The 27,492-nt window shown below is 43.5% G+C and overlaps 3 protein-coding genes across 3 annotated transcripts in view; 1 reads left to right on the top strand and 2 right to left on the bottom strand.

Moving 5' to 3' along the window:
- The first annotated feature begins 855 nt into the window (after window positions 1-855).
- LOC104478448 (granulocyte-macrophage colony-stimulating factor receptor subunit alpha) lies at window positions 856-18,587 on the top strand. The gene is made up of 11 exons (XM_010118789.2): window positions 856-1,213; window positions 1,385-1,521; window positions 2,520-2,640; window positions 4,527-4,656; window positions 4,749-4,924; window positions 6,082-6,221; window positions 9,616-9,654; window positions 10,604-10,733; window positions 11,411-11,504; window positions 12,118-12,199; window positions 16,466-18,587. Exons 1-11 carry the CDS (start codon window positions 1,018-1,020, stop codon window positions 16,532-16,534), a joined length of 1,314 nt encoding a protein of 437 aa, XP_010117091.2. The 5' UTR covers window positions 856-1,017; the 3' UTR covers window positions 16,535-18,587.
- Window positions 18,588-19,177: 590 nt separating this feature from the next.
- On the bottom strand, window positions 19,178-23,153 carry SLC25A6 (solute carrier family 25 member 6). Its single transcript, XM_086768706.1, has 4 exons — window positions 22,989-23,153; window positions 21,258-21,744; window positions 20,332-20,472; window positions 19,178-19,833 (listed from the first exon to the last, which is right to left on the bottom strand). The coding sequence occupies exons 1-4, from the start codon at window positions 23,097-23,099 to the stop codon at window positions 19,676-19,678; spliced, it is 897 nt and encodes a 298-aa protein (XP_086624832.1). The 5' UTR covers window positions 23,100-23,153; the 3' UTR covers window positions 19,178-19,675.
- A 1,068-nt stretch (window positions 23,154-24,221) lies between these two features.
- Window positions 24,222-27,492, bottom strand: part of ASMTL (acetylserotonin O-methyltransferase like) — a 29,823-nt gene continuing 26,552 nt past the window's right edge. Inside the window, exon 13 of the mRNA XM_086768661.1 lies at window positions 24,222-25,791. Coding sequence (XP_086624787.1) covers window positions 25,577-25,791 — 215 coding nt within the window. The 3' untranslated portion in view covers window positions 24,222-25,576. The remainder of the gene's footprint in view (window positions 25,792-27,492) is intronic.

Here is a 27,492-nt window from a genome sequence, read left to right as displayed (position 1 = left end):
ATCTTCCAAGAAGCTATGCAAGGTAGACAGTTGTTTAATCTTCTCTGTAGAAGATTAAAGAAGATTTCTTCTCTGTAGAAGATCTTGCTCACCAAAAGTGCATCTGTACCCTTTTGGGTCCTTGAAATGCCCTCTCCTGAGGTAGTATATGCCAAGGATACTCAGAGCCTCTGGGCCAGTAACAGTAGGGTGCTTTTGCTACTTGACCCTGCTAAGCTCACCACAGCCTCCAGTACAAACAACTGTTGGGATATCCATTTCACTCCAGAAATCCAGATGTGTTCTGTGGCAGTTATACCCTGATGACACCAAAACCTCTTACTTCTGTGGATCCGATATGCCAGGCCATTGAATCTACACAGCTGAGTAAACCCACTCCTCCCTTTCCTCCTTCTGGCCAAAGGCAGGGACCCTCTGTTCCTGGTTGGAGTATTCACTGTCTGACCCTTACAGTGTCAGACAAAAAGTTCCTTCACCACAATCAAGGGAAGCTATTTCAATCCTTCTGCATCTCAAGGATTGCCACTGATTGCCACTGATTACCTTCTTCTGTCTCAAGAGCAACTAAGAGCATCCATGGAGAAATGAGTCATCCACATCCTGACACAATCAAAACCAAGCCATCCACTTCCCAAAAGGCACCTTCAACAAATCGCTGAAAGGCAATCTAAATGCTTACTTTGCAGCAGAAGGTGGAGCACTGAGTAGGAAAATCTGCAGTAATGATCAGAAAGCAAGAAAATCTGACTTTCTGATGGTATGGTTAGAATAGATATGTGTGACAATAGCAATCCTAAGTCATAGTCTCTGGACCAAATGCAGTGAGTGTATGTGTTATAACGAGTCTGCGGCTTCTCTGCCTCAAGCCACTGTGTTGTAATAGACAATAGTCAGCCTACTCAGTTCTTTCAAATAAGAGGTGCCTGCCGGATGTTCTGAAGCACACCCTCTGCTTGGCTTTTCTAAAGAATATTTTCTAGGGGTGAATTAGCACCTTTGACTCCTCCTATTAAAATAATGAAGCTTTGTAGAAATCAAAGTACACTTTGGCATAATTTTTCTTTTTTTTTTTTTGTTTTCTGTATTTCCCTGAAGGTGTCACTGTCTCTTTCCAGAGAAGAAAAGATGTTTGATACTCTTGAACTCATTTGCATGATTTGGTGGTACATGATGCTATTTCATCCCTTGCACGCTGCCATCCAGTGTACGGGATGTAAGTATATTTTTGCAGATATAATCTGAGAAACAGGGTTTAATTCTTCATTTGTCAGAGATATTTGCAATTAATCTGGCAATTGTCATCTTAAGCCTGACAGATACTATGCTCTGCATTCAACAAAAACAATAGCATATCCTTACTGAACTTATTCTACAACACTTTCAGCAGAGGCACAAGAATCATCTATTACAAATGTCAGCATGAACTGGAGAAAAATGGAACTGTCCTGGGAGAGCAGCAAGAATTTCTCTAAGTACAAATGTACCATTATGGACAGGGACATGGAAAGTGTAAAGAAAGAGGTAAACTTGCTTTTCGTTGAGATAAATAATTGCACCTTTCTCTTTACCTTTTATCCATTTTAATTACTTTGAAAAATAAATCAGTTGCAGGTAAAATCTGATCAGTGACTGTTTGCAGTCTACAGCTTGATCTGTCAGGGACTGTGGAAAGCTGTCACCAATTCCAGGGTGCCTTTGCTGCAGGAAGAGCACCCAGCGCATACCACAGGACTGAAGTTCTAGCACCAAAGTGGAAAGGAGACGATAGTTTGAACTGTAGCTATGTTGAATCATGAATAGGGATGTAGCTGCTGAAAAAAAAAAGGGGCTGTGAGACTAAGTGAGACTCCTGGAGAATTTAGAGAGACAGAGAAAGAGACCCTTCAAATAAAAGGTGAATTCCCCAAACACTGCCATGGATTTTTGTTATCTCAAGTTCTTTACTTGTTTCCCAGTAAACTGTATCATGCCTGTAGCACAGGTTATGTTATAAGCCCACATTATCCAAACAGAAAAGAGAGACAGAGATGGTTTATTTAGCCTAGCAAAGCAGATGCCTTAATTAGAAATAGATGTTACAAAAAAACACCACATCTTTATTGAGGACTTTAAGTATAATGCTATAGACACCTTTCTGACCCCCGGGGAGGCCAGATGAGGACTTCTATTTTGCTTAGTCTTTTGATTAAATTCCGTTGTAGTTCCCCTATTTATTAACTGTCTTCTGTTATATCACTGGGGTACTATTAGCCTTCTCTAATAATTGCACACTACTGTAGCAACCAACTCTGGAGCTGCAAAGTTTTTTGTGTAGCTATGCTCTTGATCACTCAGCTCCATTCTACATCACCCTCAAGTGGTAAAGCAGAGAGTTAGCTCTTGAACGTAAAACACATATATATACATACAAGATTTTGGCCCTACCAATTGAGTTTCTGAGTTGTGCTTCCATAGCCAGCATCATCTAACACTAGTAAAGGAAAAACAGAGAAATAAAACATTCACATGTTCTTTTTCAGGTGACTAGTCCACCATGTAGGTTTCCAGTGGAACAACACCTGCCTCTGCACAAAGGGGTATTCTTTATCATTGAAGTGCCAAACAAAAACATCTCCAAAGAATGCACCTTTATGCCTGGAGGTAATGTCTGTGGTCTGGGTGAGGTTTTCTCCATTTGCAATCTTCTATACATAAACATTGCCTTAGAAAACAATTCCTTACACAGTAGGTAACTGCTTTGTTTTCTATTAAAAGTAGATTTTTGTAGATCTGCTAAAATTATTTGCTCTGTAATGAGCATCTCCACAATTCTGCAAGAGATATGTTCATGCAAATGTACTAGTAATTGCATTATTCTCTTTCATACCAGGGCTCTAAAATGCAACTAAATTACAGTGGTTTAAGGGTGGATTCAAATAACTATTCTGGCTGTTACACATTAAGATATTAGCACCCATTTCAGTAGGGCCTGTTGTGACAGGACTAGGGGGAATGGTTTCAAAATAGAGGGAGGTAGATTCAGATTAGATATTAGGAAAAAAAATCTTTACAATGAGGGTGGTAGAACACTGGCCCAGGTTGCCCAGAGAGGTGGTGGATGCCCCATCCCTGGAAACCTTCAAGGCCAGGCTGGACAGGGCTCTGAGCAACCTGATCTAGTCGGGGATGTCCCTGCTCCTTGCAGGGGAGTTGGACTAGATGACCTTTGAAGGTCCCTTCCAACCCTAACCATTCTATGATTCTATTATTTCTTTATTAAATGCTTTTCTGCTAGGCTGTTGGTGAGTCCGTCAGGAGCCAGGCCACAGAACTGGCTAAAGGCACTGGCTAAAGCTTGTGAAATGGGAGGAGGAGAGGAAAGGAAACACCGGTGATAAGCAGCTAGGGACAAACCGAATGTAGCAACCTCCTGACCTGGCTCTGGCATGCTCACGCGTGCGCGCACACACACATATGGGTTACCTCAGCGGTGTTACCTCACCCACAACTGAAACTTTCCAAAGATATTTTACAAAGATATTCTGAGCCTGCCCCGTGTGGGAGCTAGTCAAGGCAGATCCTAAGTTCATAATTCCAAACCTGAAGGCACGTTTTCCCCCCTCCTTATGAACTCAAGAGTTCTCCACTGAAATTGCCCAGTCACTAGCGCTCCTGCAGCTGTGCGTAACTGGGGTATTTCAAACTCGACAGAGGTGACGAGAGTAGCAGCTTGGTTGTATCTGAGCAGAGAACGTGCTCCCTACTCGTCTCTTCCTGGGGACCTGACAGAGGAAACACTCTCACAGTGACACTCAAAGTACAAGCCAGGACATACACTGGCTCCTAAAATCTCTTGCTTTTGGCATTAATCCGCAGTTGGTCCTACCCTCCAAGCATGCAGGCTCCCCAGGGCATTCCCCCCCTACCCGGCTTCCACAAGGATGCCCTCAATACTGGGTGCTGGAGGAGACGGGAGGCAGCAGCAGAGGAAGTCTCCACTCTTTCACTGAAGTTGGCGCACGCCGCAGAAAGAAGCAGAAAAACAGCTGACAGAGAAGGGAGAAGGAGGCTGAGCATGCCTGCGGAGCCCAGCCATGAGGAAACTGAGGTTCACACTTCAATGTGCGCTAGAAAAGGAAGAGATCAACTCTCTGTCACCCTCAGGGTGGAAAGATCAGAGGGCCTCACCTTACTTTTAAAAGTTGCAGCTTTTTAAACGCTGTGTGTAAGCACCTCAGGAGTGGATATCTGAGCATTAATTTTAAAAGGAGAAATACTTCTCTCCTCTAAGACCACCAAGGATGGTCTTAGAAAGCAATGATGTGCCTTCCTTTACCTGTGTGAATGCTCTACTCACTCCCAGGTTTCACAGTGCAGATGCAGTCAAAATAGGGTGAGAGTCCCGCTTTCTTTCCGCTGTCATGTCTAACCCAAGCAATAACCAGCTGGAGCTGCAGGTGCCTGACATATCTAAGCATGTGCCAAGATCCTCCAGCTTGGACAAGTCACACGATTTTCCCTCATCACAGATATTCTTGTGTTGGCAGGCATGAATGGGTCGGCCATTGAAAACTTCTCCTGTGTGATTTATAACGTTTCCCTCATGAACTGCACTTGGCAGGCAGGCAGGGATGCTCCAGGAGATACCCAATATTTTCTCTACTGGCAGAAATCAAGGTAAGTAGGTCTACTTGAGTCTAGGGAAGTCTGAATTCTCATTTGACACATCGCACTGCCCATGTTTAACTGAAATACCTTGCTATATACAGATATGATGATGCAATGGAATGTGAGCTTTACATTAAAGATGAAAACGGCAGAAATATGGGATGTAGATTCCAAAATGTGAAGATAGAGGGTGAAACAGGTTACTTCCTTGTGAACGGGTCTAGCAATGATTCCTTGATCCAGTTCTACGATGAGTACATTAAACTGTACAAGATTGGTAAGTGAAGACTGCTGTTTTATTAGTGTTTTATAAAATAAGGAAGTGGAGAATTTTTCTCTGAAGACAAAAGAAGAATAAAACAGAGCCTGTAGCCATCACAGGATGCTGCACTGCAGGACGAACTTCGCTCCTGATAGCTGACAGAATATAGTTCCAAAAAAATACCTAAAACAAGCAAAGGCAGAGGCAGCCTGGAATAGTGGCTCAGAGAAGTGGTGTGAACATATCCATGGGATCCAAGTGATGAAACACAATGCTTAGACTTTCAGGGCCACCTTTCTGATGGGGTCATTTTGCTATCCCTTAATTCCACAACTCTCTGAGAGCCACAAAAGGCTCTCCTGAGCTCTGTCCTGAAACCAGAGGGAGGGTTCAACTTGCAAATTAAGACTGCATTAGTTAAACATATGGGTACTTAGGTGTGACCTAGATGTTTAAGCTCTGATAGAGATCTGGGACAGGATTCAGTTGCCTAAAAACATGCCACTAGAGCCACTTGAGACAGCCTCAGACACTTGAGGCATCGACAAGGCTTGCAGACGTGGCCCAGGACCTGTGAGAGAACAGGGTCCTCCTGGGTGTCCTATATGCTCTGAAATGCACAGCTTGCGACTGACTCCTGCCTGCAGCTGAAGCTCAGAGCTATTCAGTTGAGCACACTTGCTCCACGGTATGCCAAATGACTTCACAGACATCATGGGCACTACTGGTGAGGTCTCCACTGACTACAGTGATTAGACACTTAGATCACACCTAGCCAAGTATATTGTAGGCCCTCAAATTCAGATGACTTCATCTTCTACCTGAATAGAAGATGCACAAAAACTTCCATCTTTTTTTCCTGCCGCGACTTGCATTGTCAATGTGAAATTTAGATGTGGAAGAAAATGGCACTCTGCTGATTGTACTTTTGAATTACACAAAATCTTTCATACTTTTTATTACATGCACTTCAGTTACTTCTGATGTCCAACAAGTAATGTATTCCCAACTTTTGCTACTGTATTTTACTCCTGTTTACCAGATAACGTTTGTTAACATCAGTAGCGCACAGTTGTACATCGGTTGCCTCAACCTCACATGTATTTTGCTATGAACACGAGTTGTAGCTGATTACTGACCATATCTACACTAATAACTTCATTTCTTTCCAGAAATACTCACTCCTCCACTAAACGTCACTGCCAATTGTACTAGAAATCCAGTGGGTTGCATAATCACATGGCAGCCACCCAATACAAGTCATGTGGAAAGCGTAGAGTGTTTTCAGTATGAAATCAGCATACAAAATAAGGTAAAAACAATTTCTTGGTTTGTATTTGGCACCGTACTTACGTACATGCATATCTATAATGTGCAAACTTCTGTTTCCTTTATTTATTAATTTCTCTCTCATAAGCCGTGGCATCCTCCTGCTCCAGCTCCACTGGTCTTGCATCTCACCGCTCATGGCCTTGCTTCAAATTAATCAGAGGTGCAAAGCAGGAAAGCAGAGGGGAGCAGGGAAATGTTATGAGGAGTCCCTGCCCAAAGACTGGGAGAGCACCTGGGATGCTTTTCTGCATGAGGACATCTCACAGGAGACGGCTGCATGATGGCAGCCTGCGATCTGCAATGAGGGCGCTGCCTTGGTGGCAGCCTCCAGCCCAGGCCAGAGCCTCTCATCCTCACCCTGCTTCCCTGGCCTCCTCAGCTTCAGCCACCCTGATGGCATTTTGCAGATGCTGGAAAGCTCATGGCTGCCTCTCAGTTTCAACACATGGGACAGTTTTGTCCCCCAAGCTTCCACGTCTCTCCTCCACCACCTCTCCCGCTGTCTGTTGCCCTTTGGCAGCCTTCCCTCAGACACTGTCCTTCTTCCCCTCAACTCTGGTTGAGAGGACATGTTTGCTTTTCAGTGAGATACCCTCTACTCTCTCTGCAGTCAGACGCGGTGTTACCCATCTCCTTCCAAGGTAGATGACAGACAAATCTCATCCTTAAAGTGCTTATTTCTTTCCATCACCTATAAGAGGAATCTAAGATGGCTAACTCAGATATGAACACGTATGTACCAAAACCAAGCCGGGATTTCAGAATTATCAGAATTATCAAGATCAAGATTGGAAAAGACCTAAAAGATCATCCAGTCCAACCATCACCAATACTTCTCAGCTAAATCATATCCCTCAACACAACATCCAAACGTTTCTTGAACACCCCCATGGTCGGTGACTCCACCACCTCCCTGGGCAGTGCATTCCAGTGCCTGACTACCCTTTCCGAGAAGTAATATTTCCTAATGTCCAGCCTGAATCTCCCCTGGCGCAGCTTGAAACCATTGCCTCTAGTTCTATCACTGTCTACACGAGAGAAAAGGCCGACCCCTAGCTCACTACAACCTCCCTTCAGGAAGTTATAGAGAGCTATAAGGTCTCCCCTGAGCCTCCTCTTCTCCAGACTGAAGCATTTCTCCTATGCTATAGGCAGCTCACTACCAGTTTACCATAATGGCCACAGGAAAACTGCAGGATAATACAGAGTGTATCACTTTACCATAGCTGAGGTTTGTCTGGCTTCCACCAAGTACGATGAAGCAGAGAGGCTGAGGTACCAAATCCTCCTCCACAAACCTCAGTGCCTGAAGGATCTGGTTTTAACACCCCTAAGGACAAAGGGCAGGAAAATTCTTTGAGCCCGTGAGTTTGACAAGGAGGCAAGAAATAGCACTCTTTCTCCCCATGCCTGCGATACCTGTTTCACCATTACATGATTTCCACACTTGGATAACATCTGCACTATGACAAATTAGGGTTCCCTACCTACCCCATTCCCCAGTCACAGCTCAGAAGCTTACTGTAGTATCAATTCCTCAGGCATTTGTAACACAAGACCATTACAGGAAAGATCAGATAAGGGTTAAACAAAAATATACAACTGCAATAAAGCAATCATAGATCATAGAACAGTTAGGGTTGGAAGGGATCTTTAAAGGTCATCTAGTCCAACCCCCCTGCAAGAATCAGGGACATCTTTGACTGGATCAGGTCGCTTAGAGCCCTGTCCAACCTGGCCTTGAATGCCTCCAGGGATGGGACATCCACCACCTCTCTGGGCAACCTGTTCCAGTGTTCCACCACCCTCAGTGTATTTTTTTTTCTTCATGTCCAGTCTGAATCTGCTTCCTTCTATTTTAAAACCATTACCCCTTGTCCTATCAAAACACACCCTGCTAAAGAGTTTCTCCTCGTCTTGTCTGTAAGCCCCCTTTACAGCTCATCAAATCATTCAAAACAAGGCCTGCAGTTTGCATGCTGTTTGGATTGTCTGTATTTTGTATCTTAATGGTATCTACCTTGGCAGCTATTTCAAGGAGCAATTGCAGTACACGTAGCTTTCCAGCTGCCTGGTATAATTTGACAGTAAGATCTTGGGTGAAAAACTTTGAATTTTTTATATAGAGATACAGGTTGCAACATATGACTAAAGCCATTTTATTAAAATGTTTCTTTTAAAGAAATATACATTACCTTTTATTTCCCATGCTGCAGGCAGAATGGGTTGAATTCCATAGCTTCCTACATGTGGGTGTGAAATCCATCTCACCGACTGAGACACCTTCGTGTAGGTGTCTGCAAAGGAGCAGCGATATCCCGTAACAGTCAATGCACATTGAGAGCAGCAGGTGCCTCATGCCCCCTAAGATCCTATAGGTACTGGAGGCACCTACATGGAGATGGCAGACATAACTCACACCTTTTGGGAGGGGCTGTCAGAGGTAAGGCAGGAGACCCCAGAGCAGCTAAAGTGGCACTGGACACCTAAAGTTCAAGGAACTCATTTGCACCCTCCCGGTTCACAGCACAGGCTGATGACTTCCATCATGTCCTAAGCTGAAAGAGCTCATCTGACAATGAGTAATGGGGAAATGCTAGTGTTTTTTATAATGCAACATATGCGGTGAGTGTGTTGTCTGAAATGAGATATCGCTTCCAATAACATCTTTCTGACTTTTCCGTAATGTCAGCTATCCTTCTGACATTACATGTGATAGATCTTTCCAGGACATCAGCTTTTCACTGTTTTCTGGTATCCTTACTAAAATCACTGCTGTTGAATTTGTTCACTCATTTTTGAACCTATTCTTTTTGCAAAATTTTCAGGTTCTTTGATCCAGGTCCATGTTTGATTATAGTTAATTTAAGTTTTGATTGTATAAGATGTGTAAGTAGCTCTGTATAGTACTTTGGGGAGAGCCCCTGAGTATGGATCATTCAGATATCTAACAGAGACTTGGACTGGAAGGAGGGTAAATTTGCTGTTCACATCAATGTTCTGCCCCATGTTATCAAGCTATTGTGAACTCACAGTTTCCAGATCTGCTGTTCAGAGGATGATTTCATGTAACCTGGATATACTGCTGCATGAGAATGCCGAGTGTAAATATGCCCTTAGAGGCAAATACAGCTTCTCACAACGACTGATAAATAAGTCATGTTTCCCTTCTTTTCTGAAATGAAATGGAGGAAGCCAAAACTCTGAATAACATGCTATATTCTGATGCTGGAGCAAAATATACAATTGATTTTTCAGTTTAAAATTACTTATGATCTTTACAAGCAAGAAAATGAAAACAAAAGAGAGAGAAATATTTGATTATTTGACACACACACAAAAAAATAAAATTAAGATTTGTCTTTGGTTTGCAGGATGAGCCCAAAGAAGAGAAAAAGGATCCTCCTATAATAGTAAGTATTCTTGTCCTATACAAATTTGTGCTTTTGCCTACTTAAGCATATAAATACCATTATACAGAATATAGTTACATCTAGAACTATAGTTTTTTTCATCGATATAGCAATGAGAATTCAGGAAAATATGCTCCTGTGGTATCTTTATGTGTAAACTTAATATACTCCTTTCGGATGGGGTAGCTTACACTAGGCAGCATTTTCCCCGCATTTCACAAAACTTCATACTTTCCATTTATCGCACAAATAGATTGTGATTTTGATTAAGACAGACGTGACATTCTGATTAATGCAAATTGGAAACATTCTCTCTCTCGTATCTGTTGGTGGAAATATACCACTGTAGTTTAGGACAGCTAAAGTAGAGATCTTCAAAACCTGTGGCAGTTAATGCACACTGTCAGTCTTCGTGCAACTCTGTGGTCCTCTCAGCCCTGGGAGCACCTTAGACTTGGCAGATCCCAGACTTTGTATAAAGGTATGAAGAGGCCAGATGACACATATCCATTACAGGAGTGTCTCAAAAACATTTTCTGTTTGGCAAAGACAGACAGACACCGTCCAAGGAATATTCTTTGCATGATTAACCCCTGCAAAGGTTGCAAGGTGAATTTACAGGGTGCTTCTCCAGTTTCAGCTTCCTGTTCTTCTGGGTTTTTTTTTAGGATCCATAAACAAGGACATGAAAAAGTGTCCTTAAAGCATAATAAATTAAAGACAAAATAAACTTCAAAATTAAACTTTGAGCTTCAAATACCAGAAAGATTCAGTGGCAGGATGAACTAATTTATCATGAGTTTAAATGTGAGGAGAACATTTAACTACTACATACCTACAAAATCATACAAGTTAATTTTTTATAGAAACTATAGCAGGAAATATAAACTCAAATTTTATTATATTTGCTTATGGGGTGAAACATGGAGTCTGATTTCTTTGATTTTAGGTAACGATTGACAGATATGAATTCCAAAATTACAATGAGAAAAAAAAATACATTCTGAAAATCAGAGCAAGTGGAAAAAACTGTCTCGTAAGCTCAAACTGGGGGGAATGGAGTGAACCTGTTGAGTTTGGTAAGACTGAAATATCATCTGAATATAGATTTTTTTTTTTCAGTATTAACATGTTTGCCTCCCTTTTTCCCTCGCACTCACAGATAGGAATAAAATTTTAATTCTTACCCAGTCACATGGAAGGAACTGAGTGGAGATTGTTAATGTGGAGGAGATGGTTAAGTACTACAGCGATGGAGGCTGACATTAACCTTTGATTAGTTGGGATTGTAAAAAATAGAAACTGCCTTAGCAGTTTCTCAGATGCCAAGGCCACAGAAACAGGCTGAGGCCCAGTCTTCTCTTCAATATGGAGTGCTGAGGCTACGTTTCAGTTTTTAAAGTTTTTGACATTAATATCGTCCACCTCCATCTACATCTTCCTTTTCAGCCTTTCCTCAACACTCTTTTTACAGTTTTACCACTTTTGCTCTATTTTTCATTCTGTGACACTTCTTTTTTACTTCTCTTTTTCTGCTTGGGTTTGTTTTTTTTTTTTTTTAATCCTCTACATTTTAAATGTTTGAAATGGCTTAAAACATGTCAAGTGTACCTGAACTTTTTTACAAGGTTCTATAAGATGTCAAGTTGAAGTCCTTCAGATTACTCAAAAAATTGAGTGAAATTTGCATTCATTACTGACAGTCACAAAGGTACCTTTTTGGCATGCTAAGATATTTCTCTCTTGGATGTTTCAGGTCGAGGAGAAGATTACTTTATTTTTGTGATTTTATTTCTGATAGCACTTGGAACAATCTCAGTGACAGTGCTCCAATACTATCTTTTCAAAAGGTAAATCAACCTTCTTGATGTAGAAACTATTGGTATAGTATTATTTCTATTAAACACGTTCCTCCTAGCTCCTACTTTCCTACCTACAAACTTAACTAGATTATTAATGTCATGAAGTACTATTACCAGTATTGTTGTGGATGCCACTTCGACACGCAAAATCACTACAGGTGAAAAAGGGGGAAAAGGATGTTTAAGCTAGTAAGCTATTGATTCCACTATATCCCACAAAAATATTTCTGTTCTTACTTTTAAGGATTTAACATCCACATTGCTTTGAAGCTATTGGCTTCATACAGTACCAGACAAGAGAGAATGAGGACAAATGACTATGTCATTATTTTGATAAAACTTCTCACGTAGTGGCGGAAGAAAGTTATGTCGTGTGATTTATTGAAAGTCATTGTTTAATAAAGTATTTATTGTGACTCTCATCACAAAATAAATTTAGTTACCCAAGTGGTAAGATAGCTACCCATCAGTCTACACCCAAAATATTTTCCTTCTTACTTAAGTGATTTGTACAGCAATAGCTATTTAATCTTGAAAGTAAAAAATATCCTTAATGATTGTGTATTTTTAATTTCTTTACAATCCCATTTTCTACCCAAAGGTACTGCAGTTTCAAAAGCATATTTTCTGCCATTCCACAACCAAGAGACAAATTTAATGCATCAACTGATAAAGATATCCAGGTATGCTTTCTTTTTAATTCAGTCAGATTTGTTAACTATAAATCATGCTGGGCTGAAGGCTAGAATAATCGGTATATAAAGATGAGAACTTAATTTGGTCCGTTAAAAGTGAATTTGCTCCCATGCAAAATATGCTGGTTTAAAACTAGAAATACTCTGTGCCAGTGCTGAGACCAGTGATTATTCTGTACGTATCTGCAGCCATATTTTAAGATCAGTCATCACTTTTACTGAGACCAGTAATTTCTGTGCGTACCAGTTTTGCTAGGTTGCTGTTCATACTCAGAAAATAACTTAAGTGGGAAAGCATTTGCCATTAGCATTTTCAAATATCAATGATTGTAATACAACGTGAATATATATTTTATGAGTCTGACCTATACCCATGCGAAAAAACCTGTCACATTGAATCATGAAAAGCAGGGCTGGAAAGTCTCATCAGCTTAACTAGCCTTCCCCTTTGCTTCAGCATAGAATTATTTACGACAATTTTGATGTTTTGCGTGAATTGGGTTCAATCGTTGTTCTATAACATCCCTATGCAGTCTATTCTAATGTTTAATTTAATTTCTACTCATAGAAAGCTTTTTTTTACTGCACTGAAAATCCATTGCATTTTATCTTTATTCCTTTCCTGTTTACCATGTCTTACACACTTGCACAGTCAACAGCAACTAACTCTTCCAGTCTTCCTTCACGTGCCATGACAACCAGGCTTCAAACATTCATGCTTCTCTTGTCATTCGTCCACCCAAAGTGTCTGCATAGTAAGGGAATGCTTTGTATCAGCGACCTAAAGCAAAGATGTACTTGTAAGTCAGTCAATCAGGCTAGTTGTTTATTGCCTATGTTTCAGTGGGCAACACCACCCTTTTCAACGAGGCTTCCGAAAGTGACACAGAAATTTTCCATCAATTTTTAACAAAGAAACCTCAAAGCTATTACTACTAAAATTTTCCACTTTTGGCAACAATATACTAGCACACTGTCCTAACTTATTTTGCTTTGGTCCTACCATCTTTGGCTTTAATAGAAGGCACGTAGCAATCTAACTTGGATGAGTTTCCTTATACATCTTAAGTCATAAATACCTGATACCTCACTTCATATCAGGCTGCCAGAGCTAAGGCTACAGAGCAGCAGCCCATAGTTCATAAAATTATTAAATAGTGATTGCTAGTAAAGTAGCAAACAGTTCTTCAAAAACTGCCGATCCTCCAGATTGCTTGCTTTTTCTAAACTTGAGGGGCTTCCAAATTCCTGGACAGATACTACCAGGATTACTCACATCCCTCCACTACAACCCAGAAGCCTTTGTGGATGTGGTTTTGTAAATGGTGGCACAGGCACTTCCACACAGGCAGCAACTTATCAGCCACACCGGTCAGAGTTCAAGCGAAGCCCTCAGCTCAGGTTGCCTCATACCTGCCAGCAGGCACCGTGAAGGTAATTAGTCAGCCTCTGACGCGTCTACACAGTTTCTAGACTCTTTGCCTGTTTTAATCTAACCTTAAAACCTAGTTTGATTTTACCTCTGCTCCCCACACTCAGGTATCCAACACGGATTGAATGCTGTAATTCTTCAAAGTGGATAACAAAGCACAAACAGCTTATCTCAGGAGAGCTCTCCTCCACAGAGTACCAGGACTATCTCTTCCTGGCATTTAGTGCTAACACATTTATGAGTTATTTTTAAACCTGTAATGTCCTTTACTAACCTTTATAAAGTTTGCATTTCCTCATTTTATCTCTACTTCAGGACGACTTTCCATATTTTCTCATTCGTTGTCCTGTTTCAGAAGATAAATTTTCTTTAGATCACTGAAAAACCTCAGTTTACAACCTCAGCCTTTCTGCTGAATTTACACTTCTGTCCTTAACATTCATGTTAGGGAACTGCCAGTTTTCCTGTTTGCTGTGGGTAAGATCCCACCAATGAGTTCATTTAGTACCTCACACACCTTGCATTCTATTTTATTTTACTCATCTTCCTTCACTTTTTGGTCATCCTCACTTAGATCTATACTTTGTTTTTCCCTTTTCCTGAAGTAAAAACATTCCAAGAACTTGCAAGACATACTCTGCATGCAGGCAAGAGTTTTCCTCAGAGAATGGCCGAGTAGCATAACATGCTATGACTATGAAGTTCTGCAGTGCTTACTAGATTTCCAGAGATCTACTAGATTTCCTAGATTAAATTCCCCACAAAGACATCCTAGTCTGATGTTCTAAAACATACCCTCAATATGATAGTAAGCCTTTTTTTTCTTCCCCCTCCCACTTTTTTAAAAAATCAAATTTATCTCATAGAATCGTAGAACAGTTAGGGTTGGAAGGGACCTTTAAAGGTCATCTAGTCCAACACCCCCTGCAAGGAGCAGGGACATCTCCAACCAGATCAGGTTGCTCAGAGCCTCATCCAGCCTGGCCTTGAATGTTTCCAAGGATGGGGCATCCACCACCTTCTGGGCAACCTGTTCCAGTGTTCTACAACCCTCATTGTAAAAAAATTTCTTCCCAATATCTAATCTAAATCTACCTCCCTCTATTTTAAAACCATTACCTCTCATCCTATCACAACAGGCCCTACTGAAGAGTTTCTCCCTGTCTTTCCTGAAGGCCCCCTTGCGGTACTGGAAGGCCGCTATCAGGTCTCCCTGGAGCCTCCTCTTCTGCAGGCTGAACAGCCCCAACTCTCTCAGCCTGTCCTCATAGAAGAGGTGCTCCAGACCTCTCATCATCTTTGTGGCCCTCCTCTGGACCCTCTCCAACTGGTCCATGTCCTTCTTATGCTGGGGGCTCCAGAACTGGACACAGTACTCCAGGTGGGGTCTCACCAGAGCAGAGTTGAGGGGGAGAATCACCTCCCTCAACCTGCTGGCCACACTCTTCTTGATACAGCCCAGGATGCAGTTGGCCTTCTGGGCTGAAAAGGTACATTACCGTCTCATGTTGAGCTTCTCGTCCACCATTGCTCCCATGTCCTTCTCCTTAGGTCTGCTCTCAACCTATTCTCCACCTAGCCTGTATTTGTGCCTCAGATTTCCCCAACCAATGTGCAGGACCTTACACTGAGCCTGGCTGAACTTCATGAGGTTCTGATGGGCCCAGCTCTCCAGCCTGTCAGGGTTCCTCTGGATGCCATCCCTACCCTCCAGTATGTCAAAACCACCACACAGCTTGGTGTCATTAGCAAACTTGCTGAGAGTGCACTCTATCCACTGTCCATGTCGCCAACAAACATATTAAATAGGGCCGGGCTTAATACAGACCCCTGAAGAAAGCCACTTATCACCAGTCTCCACTTGAACATTGAGCTGTTGATCAGCTCTCTGAGTACGGGCATCCAGCCAATTCCTTATCCACTGAGTGGTCCGTCTGTCAAACCCACATCTCTCCAGTTTAGAGAGAGAAATGTGGTGCAGGACAGTGTCAAATGCATTGCACAAGTCCAGGTAGGTGACATCACTTGCTTGTCCCTTATCCACTGATGCTGTAACCCCTTTATAGAAAGACACAAAATTGGTCAAGCACAATTTGCCCTTACTGAAGTCATATTGGCTGTCACAAACCACCTTGTTTTCTATGTGCCTTAGCATGGTTTTCAGGAGAATCTGTTCCATGACCTTACCAGCTAGAAGTGAGGCTGACCAGCCTGTTGTTCCCCAGTCTTCCTTGTTTCCCTGTTTAAAAATGGGGGTTATGATACCCCTCTTCCAGTCATCTGGGACCTCACCAGACTGCCATGACTTCTCAAATACAATGGCCAGCAGCTTGGCACCTTCGTCTGCCAATTCCCTCAGGACCCACAGATGCATCTCACCGGGTCCCATCTCCCCTCCATATTTTGAGCCCCAAGCCCTGGATCAGCACTACAGTACCACCCCGCAACTTATGCTCTTGCAGAACTCAAGGTTAATCAACACAAAAGTCCGTAATAGCAACCAAAACGTTTTGTGCAGTCTAGTTAATCCCTATATACAGATAACACGCAGAAGGATGTCCAGTATTTAAATTAACTTTTGTACTTTTCCCCACCAGCTGACAAATAGCACTGATCATGTATGTTAAAGGTCAAAAAATCCTTAACTGTCCTTAAACTATGCTTACCTCCTGCTTTGCAAGCATTTCTCATGTATTAAAACAGCAAGAGGAGCTGCCTTTAGTACTGGCATATCTAACTTCTAGAAGTGTTCTCTCTGATCAGTGGTGACTGTCTAGCTTATTGCATGTTACAGGCTAACGCCTTTTTCCCCCCCTCTTTAGATGGAATATGTGAGCCTAACAAAAACATGCTATACAGAGGAAGTAACTATGGTTGAAGAGATGACTTAACATGCCGAAAGACCCACACTCAAATTCCTCAACATGAAAGAAAATTATGGATCCCCTGGACAAGTAAGGAATACTTCACAGCAGACTGGAAATGAGTGTCACGATCTATAGAACTATTTATCCCACCTAAAATTGGGCGGGGGGGGAAAAGTGGACACAACCAGCAAAATTTTTCCCTTTGTTCAAAAACATAATGCCTGGCAGCTAAGTTTTTCTGCACACTCCTGCTGTGAAGGCTTACTTAAACCTTGCTGGGATTTTCTTCACAATGCGAAATAAGGCCTCTCATCCACAACACAGAAGAGACTTGTTAATATTTCCTGTCTTCATTGCTACAATGCTTCTTTCCTGAATATAAATATTTTCTATAGGACAATACAACTGCTCAAAAACACAACAGTAGTTCAATGTTCCAAGCTTACCATTTTTATATGCACAGAGTGTTTTCTGAAGGGGAAACCAGCTATTCAAAATATGTTTAAAATTGCCTTTCAGCCTTACAACCAGCGATACCGAACTGTCACAGTATATTCAATACACTTCGTGCAAAACAGAAAACGGCAGCTAAAATGACACTTGCCAAAAGTAAATATTAATGCTGCACTGTTGGTCGGCCATTTAACGAGCTCAGTACTTCCAATGCAACTGTGAACCTCTGCAACATTAATACAGACTTAACTTTGACAGTATTGAAGTCTTAAAAAAATCAAGCGTAATGGTTGTGAGAATTAGAATAAAATCTGGGAGAAGATTTAATAACTAGTTTTTAAATGTAAGGATTCTCTCATACCAATGCATTTTTTTATTCCCTTCAAAGTGTGCAAGCCTCATTTCCAATGTCTTTTAAAAATAATATAGGCATCAGATGCCAGTATTTTCTTTTACAAATTCTAGGTATTTTTCTGTTAAAAATATTTTTCAAAATAAATGCATTTCACCAAGTGTTTCAATAAGGCAGAAAACAAATGCTTTTTTTAAAAGTCTCATTTATTGTTTGCCTCTTTTGTTCCCACACTGCATAATCACACACTGAAAATTGCTGCTGCATGACGAAGGGAAGCCATATGCTTAAAAAAAAATGAACACCAAGTAGTACATGCTGAAAGCACAGCATAGGTGAATTGCAGTTCTACTTAAAACAAACATCCACACTTGCATTGATTTCTTTTCATATTTCCTCTGGTTAAAAGCTAGTTCTAGAGGGGAGGGAGGCTGCCCAAGTAATTGTCGTATTTGGTTCCTTGTTCCAGAGTTTGAGCCACGTTACACTCAGCGAGGTTACAGGAAAAAATCCTGTCAGCCACCAAATCCTTTCCAGCCACCAATATAGAAAAACTTCAGCAGTGTATTTATATAGACAAAAACTATTCCCCTGCCCCTCCAAATCAATATAAGCCCCACTGAAAGAGCAAGGTCAAAACCAAGTGACCTGCCCACACAAGAGAGCTACCGTTACTGAACAGGATAAAAGCACTGGCAGTAGGTACATAAAGTTTGCTATTAGCCTGTGTACAAAGCAGCTGTGTAACATACTTACATTCGCATACAGGTGTCGAAAGCAGTCCTTCTGCAACAGTGAAAGGGAAAAGGTAAATTGTGTTGGAGAGGAAGGTAATAACCAGCCAAAGCCAAGTAGTTAATTTAAATATGTCATCTTGAACAGCAACCTCAGAAGGCACACAAAAGAACTCGAGACAGCTCAGTCAGCCTTCAGTGACTCCTACAATGACACAATTTCCTTCTCAAGATACAGGGAGACTTCTTACAAACACAACTGGAACAATGAACACCTTGTTTTCCTTTACTGGTCCCGCTACCACATCCTCACAGATTACAAAGTACAAAAGTAAGATTATATACATATGAAGGACGGCACGTAGGTATTACATTATCTCAGATAGCAGTATGAGAAATTATTGAATCTCATTTTGGTCTTCTGACAATTCTCAGAACTAGACATCGATCAGTGAACACTGAAGGCCGACCTACCTTGGTCTGTATTTTACAGCTACACAGAAGCACACATACCCCATCTCACACACGCCATCAGCTTCACCTTCCACAGAGGTACTGACTGACCACTGCTACAGATCAAGCCAAACAGTGTCTTCAACGGCACCATCAGCATTTCCAAACAGCAGCAACAATACAATACATCGGTTACTCAGAAGTTGAAGGCATTTGCTAGGCTCCTGGGTTTTTGCATGAACGCCATGTTGCTTTCTGTATTTTTTTTTTTTTTTGACATTTCATTTTAAGCTGTTTTACCAAGGGCAAGAGTATTCTTTTTGACTGTCCTTAGGACTTCGGGTTCTCCTGGCGCTGCAACAGAAAACTTCCCATTTTAAAAATCACATGAAAAGTTGCAAATCAATTTCTAAGACTCATGCAAAAAGCCACTTGCAGCAGCCCATCATACACTATCAGGCACAAAGAATGGGAGTGGTTTCTATTAAGTTTAACCCATGCTTCCCCCCCCGAAATTTCTCACATTCAGGTTTTTTTTTTTTTAAAAAAAAAAATAATCAAGCTTATTCTGTTACAGAGTGCAGCGTTAAGTGTATGAGAGGAACTATTATCTGAAACAAGTTTTCAAACTAAAGAGGATTTCCCAAAGCTTTTATGTAATAATTTCAACACAGACAGAGTAAGTATGTTTATTGTTTTACAGCAGAATGCCCCAATTTAAGAACAAAATTGCTAGATGTTCAGCTGTGCAAAATGGTACATAGTGCTTCAGTACAAGTGGAAAAGAACATGATTTGTTAGCAAGTACTTTCAAATACAATTTTATGGTCCTAGAAGATAGGACTTGAAACTGGAGACTGATCCACAGGCAAACAGTTTTTTCTGCCTAAATTGGACCCAGACACTTTGGACCCAGCACCAATGCCACTGATTCCTATTTGCTAAAAAAAAAAAACAAAACAAAAATCACCACACTGAATTGCCAGATTCAGTGTCTTCATGCATGTTACTGAGAAATGGATCAGTCCTCTATGTCAGTTTCTAGCCCCATCTACAAATATCATCTGGCTCCGATAAATAAGACTCACAGGAATTTCTTGAAGGTCAATGGTCCATAATGGTAGTTACTCTACATGATCTGCTCAACTTGATTTCCAATTCTAGTTAGGCTTCTTAAATGACTTTCTTGAATTCATCGTACAGCACAAGCACAAAAGCACCCCCCATGCCTCTGAGAACATTAGACCAAGCACCCTTGAAGAAGGCCTTTCCTCCCTCATCCCTTGCAATCTTCCGCCAGCAGTCAATTGTTCCAGAGTACATGATATCAGCTGTAGAAAAAGAGCAAAAGAGTAATTTTAAACTCCTATTATTGCATCTAAGATGTTTTTAACTACTGGCTTTTTTTAACAACTGCCTTGTTTCACTTCTCTAGCTACTCTGTGGTGTCCAAAAACACATTTTAAGACTGTAACACAATACTCAGTTCAGGCAATAAAAAAAGCTTTCTGCTTATCTAGTTATTAAAAGTTAAGTCACAAAATAAAAAAAAGTGTTAAGCGTTCTTTTTGGCAATTATGTTGTCCCCTAATTGTCTTCATTTACTCTGTCATTGCAAATAGGCAGTTCATTTGCCCATTTCATTTCTATAAAGTCCTCTGCCTAATTCCTGACAAATACCACAAGTTACGAGCCTTACTGGATTTCCTCATATTAACTTAAATCACATTTATGGAAGAAGAAACTGTACGTGCTGAGGGATGACTGTTAGGAAACAAAAAAAAATCTTCTTAATGCTGCTTAAAGAACTGCAGAAATTAACAGCCTACCTCCTTTGCGTCCTGACTGCATCATCATTCTACGTCGCACTGTATCAAAAGGGTAGGAGACCACTCCAGCCACAGCTGTCACTGTCTGGGCAATCATCCAACTGATAACAATATGAGTATTTCTGGGATCTGGAAGCATGCCTGCAATAAAAAAAAAATCATCTTTTTGTCTTGTACATCTTCCTCCAGTTCACTCACTGCATGACAGCTGCTTTACTAAAAGAACTACTAAGAAACACCATAAAGCCATCTTTGAAGCTGCAGCAAGACATCTGATAAACTTGAAACATACTGAAGCAATATAAAAAAACCTGACGAAATACAAAGGATTTTCTTCTCAGTAAATCAAAACAGGTAACATTTAAGCACCAGGATTCTTTTCATACTGGCATGAGAAGAGATCTAACTATTCCCTGCTCTTTTTAGAAATAACTGTCACTGAACTAAGTCACTGTCCCTGTGAATTACATTAAACTATAAGCTAGTAGCAATGACCTCTATGCCCCAACATCAAGTTTACAAACAAGTGCTTTGTGAAAGCTCTGCTCAATCCCATCCTGCTAACCACACTTGAATCGTTCTAATATAACTACAGTAATAGCTGCTTGCTTACAGAGCAAGCAAGAACTTGTAATTGTGTATTGTTACCAACATGCTTTGATGGCACCAACGTGCTTTGATGGCATTAGGAAGAACTCCCTTAGGGCTAAGTACAAAACCAGTACCTGAAAGTAGCCTGCAGCCATCAATACATGCTGGAGTTCTGCCTGGAGCACTGCAGTGACACTGATGTTGACACCCATACCCCCTTCCACCTCTACATTCACATAAACTATAGTTACTACAGACAGAGTAACATCCAAGAACAGACATAGAGACAAGGCAATTCTGAAAACAGGTTTGTCAGATCCCCTCCAAAATTTTACCTTTTGCCGTATCATAGATCCCAAAGTAGGCAGCTCTATAGATGATGATGCCTTGAACAGAGACATTGAACCCTTGGTACAAGCCACGCAGACCATCAGACTTGGTAATTTTGATTAGACAGTCTCCCAGACCAGAGAATTCTCTGTCTGCGCCAGCTTTTCCAACGTCAGCAGCCAAACGGGTTCTTGCAAAATCCAAGGGGTAGACAAAGCAGAGGGAAGTGGCTCCAGCTGCACCACCAGAAGCCAGGTTACCAGCAAAATACCTCCAGAATTGAGTGTGCTTGTCTACACCTCCCAAGAACACCTGCTTATACTTATCCTTGAAGGCAAAGTTGAGAGCTTGAGTTGGGAAGTATCTGATGACATTGGCCAAGTTTCCTCGCCAGAAAGACAGCACTCCTTGCTCCTTAGGAATACGGACTACGCAATCGATGATACCCTTGTACTGCTTATCAGCAGCAATTTGTTTACTGGCATGTTGTACCTGTAAATAAAAACATGTATTTTTGACTGCATGCCTCGGCAGGCCTGCACTACACCTGGCCTTCTCTGCTTATCATGAAACAAAGAACTGTTAAGCCCGAATGCTGGAAGGCACTTGTGCACAGAGACTAAGTCCCTGTTAACCACGACAAACCAGCTGTGACAGCAAACACCAAAGTAAAAGCTCCTGAGTCAGTGGGAATCTTAAGACTAAGAAGAAGTGTCATTTACTTGTACTTTGGTGAAGACCAGAGAACTTCAGAATTAACTTGAGTTAATTCTCAAGAATCGAAACTCAAGGTTTTACGCACACACAAAAACAGAGGACAGATGCGAAGGAACAACCATAGATCCAGGAAATCTTATATAATCCTAAGAACCAGAAAAAGGCTTAAAATTGCTTCCCAGCTTTTTCAGAGTTCGGGACATGCCCAAATACGAAGGGCGAGTCGTGAGGAACAAGGGCTAGCATACAACAAGTAGCTGAAAACCCGGGGGGGGGGGGGGCCTACAGCCGCCAGCCCCCGCTGACAGCGGCGGGCCTGGGGGCGGAGGGACCGCGGAAGCGGGCGGCGTGGCGCCGAGACGGCTTCGGGACGGCGGAGAGGCGGCCGCTGCCCCCCACCCCCCCCACCCCCGGTCGGGCTCGGGCTCGGGCCCGCTGCCGCTGCCGGCCGCCGCCGGGAAGGTCACGCGAGTCACCTTGGGGCGCGAGGCCGCCCCACGCCCCGCCCCGCCCGCAGGGGTCACGCGAGGCCCCGCGCACCGGCCGCAGCCTCGGCCCCGCCCTGCCGGCGGGCCAATGGGCTGCCCGGCCGCTCTGTCACGTGAAGGTCACCAAGATGGCGGCGCGCTGACGCCCTCCCCCCCTCGCCCTCTACGCGCTCGGCGCCAAGAGCGGGACGGCAGGAAGTGACACCGCGGCCCACCCCTTCGCCCCTCCCTCCCGCCCCGCCGCGGCCCGCCCCCGCCGCAACGCCGCGCCTCGCATAGCGGAACCGGCTTCCCCGCCGCCGCCACGGCGGGCGTCCGCCGCCCACGTGACCTCCCTGCCAGCCGCCGCCGCCGCCGGGCCGCCGCCTCGCCCGCGCGCCCTTTGTTCCGCAAGGACGGCGGGCGGGCGCGCGCCCACTCGCCCTCCTTCCTTCCTTCCCCCGCCCTTCCCGCCACGCGCGGGCCTCAGCGGGGGAAGGTGACCGGCTGCCCCCGCTCCCCGGTCCCGCCGGGCTCGGCCGCGCCGCTGACCTGCAGCAAGAGCTTGACCCGCTCGATGGGCGCCACCGCAGTCTTGCTGATGGCGGCGGCGACGCCGCCCGCCAGAAAGTCCTTGAGGAAGGAGATGGCCTGGTCCGCCATGTTCGCGCCGCGCCGGAGCCGCCGGGAAAGAAACGCCGCTGCCGCTCAGGCCGAAAAGGCGGGACCGGCGCCGCGCATGAGCTAAATGCCGGGCCCCGCCTGCCCCGCCCCCTAGCACCCCATTGGCCACACCGCCCTGGGGGGCGTGGCCTCGTCGCCCGGGGCGGGAGGGGCCGGGTCGCCTCAGGGCGGTGGTTACGGCGGGCGGCGGCGCGCGGCTCCCGCCCCCGCCCCTGCGGCGCCAGTGGCGCAGCGCCGCGTCGGCCGGGCCCCTCCGCCCGCCGCCGGCTGCCGCTGTGAAGGGCGAGAGGCCTCGCCTCCACCCGAGACCGGCCCCCGCGGGGCGGGGCGGCACACCGGCACCGCAGCGGGGCCCGCCCGGCCTGGCCTGGCCTGGCCTGGCTTGGCCCGGCCCGGCCCGGGCCGCAGCACAGCGTGCAGGTCACCGTTGCTCACACAATTTTTTTCCGCAACAGTCGCTTTCTGAAGCGTGTTCTGGAGCGGCTTTGCGCAGTTCTCGGTAGAGCACACAGGAACCCCCACAGCCTAAGGGGTCACATCCCGCAGAAACGGTGTCCCCCACACTGCCGGACACAAACGCAAGGCGGTGGGGCACCGCATTTGGGGTACGGGTTTGTGAGCCCCGGTGGTCAATGAGTGGGACACCAAGCAAACCGGGAGGCTCGTTCGGTGGTGGCTGTTGGAAGCCAGTGTTGGATGGAGGCACTGGTTTCTGTGCGGGGCCCCGGGCGGCAGCGGCAGCCGTTGGGTGGAGGGGAGCAGATGTCTGGGCACCAGCGGGCTTTGCTCCGTGCTCATCACCCTCAGGGTAATGCTGATGGAAGGCATCTCCTTGTTTCCAGGCTCTGGTCCCACCTGCTCCTCCTCACCATTGCGGTGCCAAGCATCACATCGCTCAGCTTTTCTGTCCATCACTGAACTGATCCGAGACAATGAAATGACAACGAACTTGACCGCGGTTTCCTACAGGGACAATGGGAAAGTGTGGTCCCAGCTCCTTGTTTAGCCGAGTTAGACGCTGTGAAAAGCTCTTCTGCAAGTTGCCTGAGCAGGCACTCAGCAGGGCCTCTGCCCTTACAGAAACAGGCCTGGTCTCCGTCAGTAATTTCTGCTAATTTTATTGTATGCTGGAAGTGAAATGTTACACCTAATGGCCAAACTTCTGTCTGAAATTACACTTATTCTTTCTAAAAGTAAAGTTTTGAAATTGTTCTAGCTGGAGGGCATTAGTTCATGCGCACCTTTTGTTATTGCTTTAATGGATGTTTTCTCCAGACGTAAATAAAGTTTTTTTTAAATAGATGACTGGTGAACCACAGAGCTGCAGTAGCTGAGTCTGAAACCACTGCTTACACGTGTATGTGCTTCACAGGATTTCAAAATGAGACCATCTCTGTCACAGGGCGTGTTGTGAGAACAGGATGTGCCAGGCACAGCCTTTGTCCCTGCTGTAGTACAGTGACGGTGTATTAGTAAATACTACGTGTCGTTCAAGAACACCCTCCTCCTCTTTTTTAGCCCTACTTAATACACATCACTATACCTTTTTTTTTTTGCACATCCAAAGATACGAAGTAGATTGTGTGCTATTTTATATTCTAAATAATACTACAGATACAGTGAAGTGACTCTGCCCACAGAGGGTTAGGCACACACAGTGTTACAGGACCGTATTTTGGATGTCATTAATGAGAGCCTGTGGTGCCTGTTCCCAGGCAGGCACACACAGCTTTGTGTGGCACCTTTCTTTTAAAAAATCTCATAACTGAATGTTAATACTCTCATAGCACAACACAATGTGTGCGAGGCTGGGATTTTTCCCCCCATAAAATTTTCTATTGAGTAAAAAAGAACATCATACTCTGGGACTGCCTTTTTCCAGAAGCCTGACAGAAGGCAGAGGAGTCCGTCTTGAGTCTCTCGAAAAGCTGCTGCTCCAGTTCTGTTTCCAGTCTTGACTACGCCATTGCAGTAGCAGTTTCCAGGCTTCCTTAGACAGTGTTTCTTTATTTACAGTAGAAAGTGTAACATAAAATGACGGTGATGGAGTATTGAAATGATTCCTGCTTTAACCTCCTGAAACAGGGGCAAAGCAATGTGTGCTAGTCTGAAAAATGGACTCTTCTAATGGCACCAAGTATGAAGAAACTGATTTCTCAGCAAGGTGAACACTGCCATAGGGCTGCTGACACGATTTGTGCTTGGAGTTTTGTTTCTGAGGGTACTACAAGTGGTGTGCAGCCACAGTATCATTGCCATCGAATGATGCCAGAATCTTCTCAAGTTCGAAATAAATGCAATCAATCTCTCCCCCTTTTTAAAAGTAACTTCATAAAGCTGACATAACATTTCTTGTTTATGATACTGATGGGAAACTGAGAAGGTATTTGCATAATTACAAAACATCAAGCATGACTAGAGACATCCAGATTTTACAATTAAATCATTCTTTTTCTCTAGGTCTTAATGCAGAGAATGACATCTAACAAGTTTCCTGTCAATCTGATTTTGACATTTGTGAATCCATGTTGTTCCAGTAAGCCTCGATATTCAGAGCCACTTCTCTCCTTTCCCTCTGTCTGGACAAGCATGTTCAAAGACTGCAGCAGAGCTGTGCTCCTCTTCTTCTTCTCATCATCCAACACCATTTCAGCCAGCAAAATCCCACAGCCTAATTTAAAAACAAATGCATGCAACAGTACTAATCCATTAACAGGCAAGAGAATTTCTGCTACCATATATAAGGCTGCAAACTACAAGACAGGTGATTTCATTTATCATTTAGGGATTTGCTCTGCTATTAAATGATTAATCCGCTATTAAATGTATAATCCACTCCTCTCACAAAACCCAGGCAGTTCCCTTCCACGCTACAGAGGGATCAAACACAAGTCAAGTCACATCTGTTTTCAGGGAAAGAGGGGATGACTTCTGCAGACTTGGCATGAGGGCTGGGGAAGACAGTAAGACAAGAAGAGTAGTTATATGTGTTTGGGATACATTGCTGCTTCACATTCATACTGAAATGGAGCCAAACAGACAAAACGGTGGATGGTGGGTGTTACAGAAGCAGAGAAGTCACCAATGTTGTACATTATTTCTGTAGAAACTGAGGTCTTTGTGGTGGGACTGACCTAAGGATGTGAGCAGAACTTAAATGATCCTGTTTACATACAGCCTCTCTTCCTCCATCTTCAGACCCATGAAGGGAAAGGGAAGACAAGAGTGGGCTACTGACAAAATAAGCATTGTTTTATTCATTGTCTTTTGGCCTTGCATCTTATGTGGTGGTTTCTCTCGGCACAGTGTGGGTAGGAGGCCACCAACTCAGATCAAAATAGCAGCATTTTGCAGTGATTTTAGTACTACTAACTGCTGCATAACATTCATGTCTTTCTGACCCCTAAGACAATCTCCTCAGAGACATTCCTACCCGTACAACTCAGACATTTAACAATTGATAAAAAGTAAATTAAACATAACACTGCCATTTCTTAAGAGAGGAGACTGAGATCTGAGAATAGAATTGCTGTCTGAGACCTCAGTGTTAACTATCAGGAACCATTAAAATCCTTTTGACAGCTTATTAATAAATTCCCTGTTTCTTCCCTGTATCATCAGCTACCTCACTAAATGCAAGTTCAAGCCACTCACCCAGTGATGAACCAATCACACAGGGTTGCTTCACAAAGAAAAAGGATTAGCTAAGCATGTCTGAGGTGAGCCTGAATCTACATTATCTCTCCAGTGGGATTCTTCTGCCCTAATTCAGTCATCCATAAATTAGATTGCCTCTTAAATACGTTCTATCCACTATTAAATGTACAATTGCTTTTCTTAGCAAAATCAGGATATTTCCTTTCATAGCTAAGTGAGACAAGTCATCCTCTGAAAATGCCTGCTTTTCTTCTGCTTGGAAAGACCAAGGTGACATCTGAATGCCTAATATAGGTATCTAAAGTTAGGGTGATGAAGTCCATTTGTCAGGATTCTGTGGTTTCTATTCCTCCCCACCCCCCACCCTTTTCCATGTAGGGCCTGTTGCAATAGGACAAGGAGTAATGGTTTTAAAATAGTGGGGAGCAGATTTAGATTGGAAATTAGGAAAAAATTTTTTACAATGCGAGTTATAGAACAGGTTGCCCAGAGAGGTGGTGGAAGCCCCATCCCTGGAAACGTTCAAGGCCAGGCTGGATGAAGCTCTGAGCAACCTGATCTAGTTGGGGATGTCCCTGCTCCTTGCAGGGGGGTTGGACTAGATGACCTTTGAAGGTCCCTTCCAACCCAAACTGTTCTATGATTCTCTGATTCTATGTGATTCTCCTTTGCCTTCAATAAAGGGACCTGGCAATCGCTGTTCTTGGTTACACAG

The sequence above is a fragment of the Chlamydotis macqueenii genome, chromosome 1 (assembly GCF_036417535.1).
Source record: "Chlamydotis macqueenii isolate bChlMac1 chromosome 1, bChlMac1.mat, whole genome shotgun sequence".
NCBI lineage: Eukaryota > Metazoa > Chordata > Aves > Otidiformes > Otididae > Chlamydotis > Chlamydotis macqueenii.
This window is presented reverse-complemented; position numbering and strand designations above follow the sequence as displayed.

Bases quoted from the DNA above. Each gene is read 5' to 3' on its own strand.
- SLC25A6 (XM_086768706.1), bottom strand. From the start codon at position 23,099: ATGGCGGACCAGGCCATCTCCTTCCTCAAGGACTTTCTGGCGGGCGGC. The intron at 21,745-22,988 runs GTCAGCGGCGCG...TTTTATTTACAG, and splicing joins GGGTCAAGCTCTTGCTGCAG to GTACAACATGCCAGTAAACA. The intron at 20,473-21,257 runs GTAAAATTTTGG...TTTTTATTGCAG, and splicing joins GATCTATGATACGGCAAAAG to GCATGCTTCCAGATCCCAGA.
- LOC104478448 (XM_010118789.2), top strand. From the start codon at position 1,018: ATGAAGCTTTGTAGAAATCAAAGTACACTTTGGCATAATTTTTCTTTT. The intron at 4,925-6,081 runs GTAAGTGAAGAC...ATTTCTTTCCAG, and splicing joins CATTAAACTGTACAAGATTG to AAATACTCACTCCTCCACTA. The intron at 9,655-10,603 runs GTAAGTATTCTT...CTTTGATTTTAG, and splicing joins AAAAGGATCCTCCTATAATA to GTAACGATTGACAGATATGA.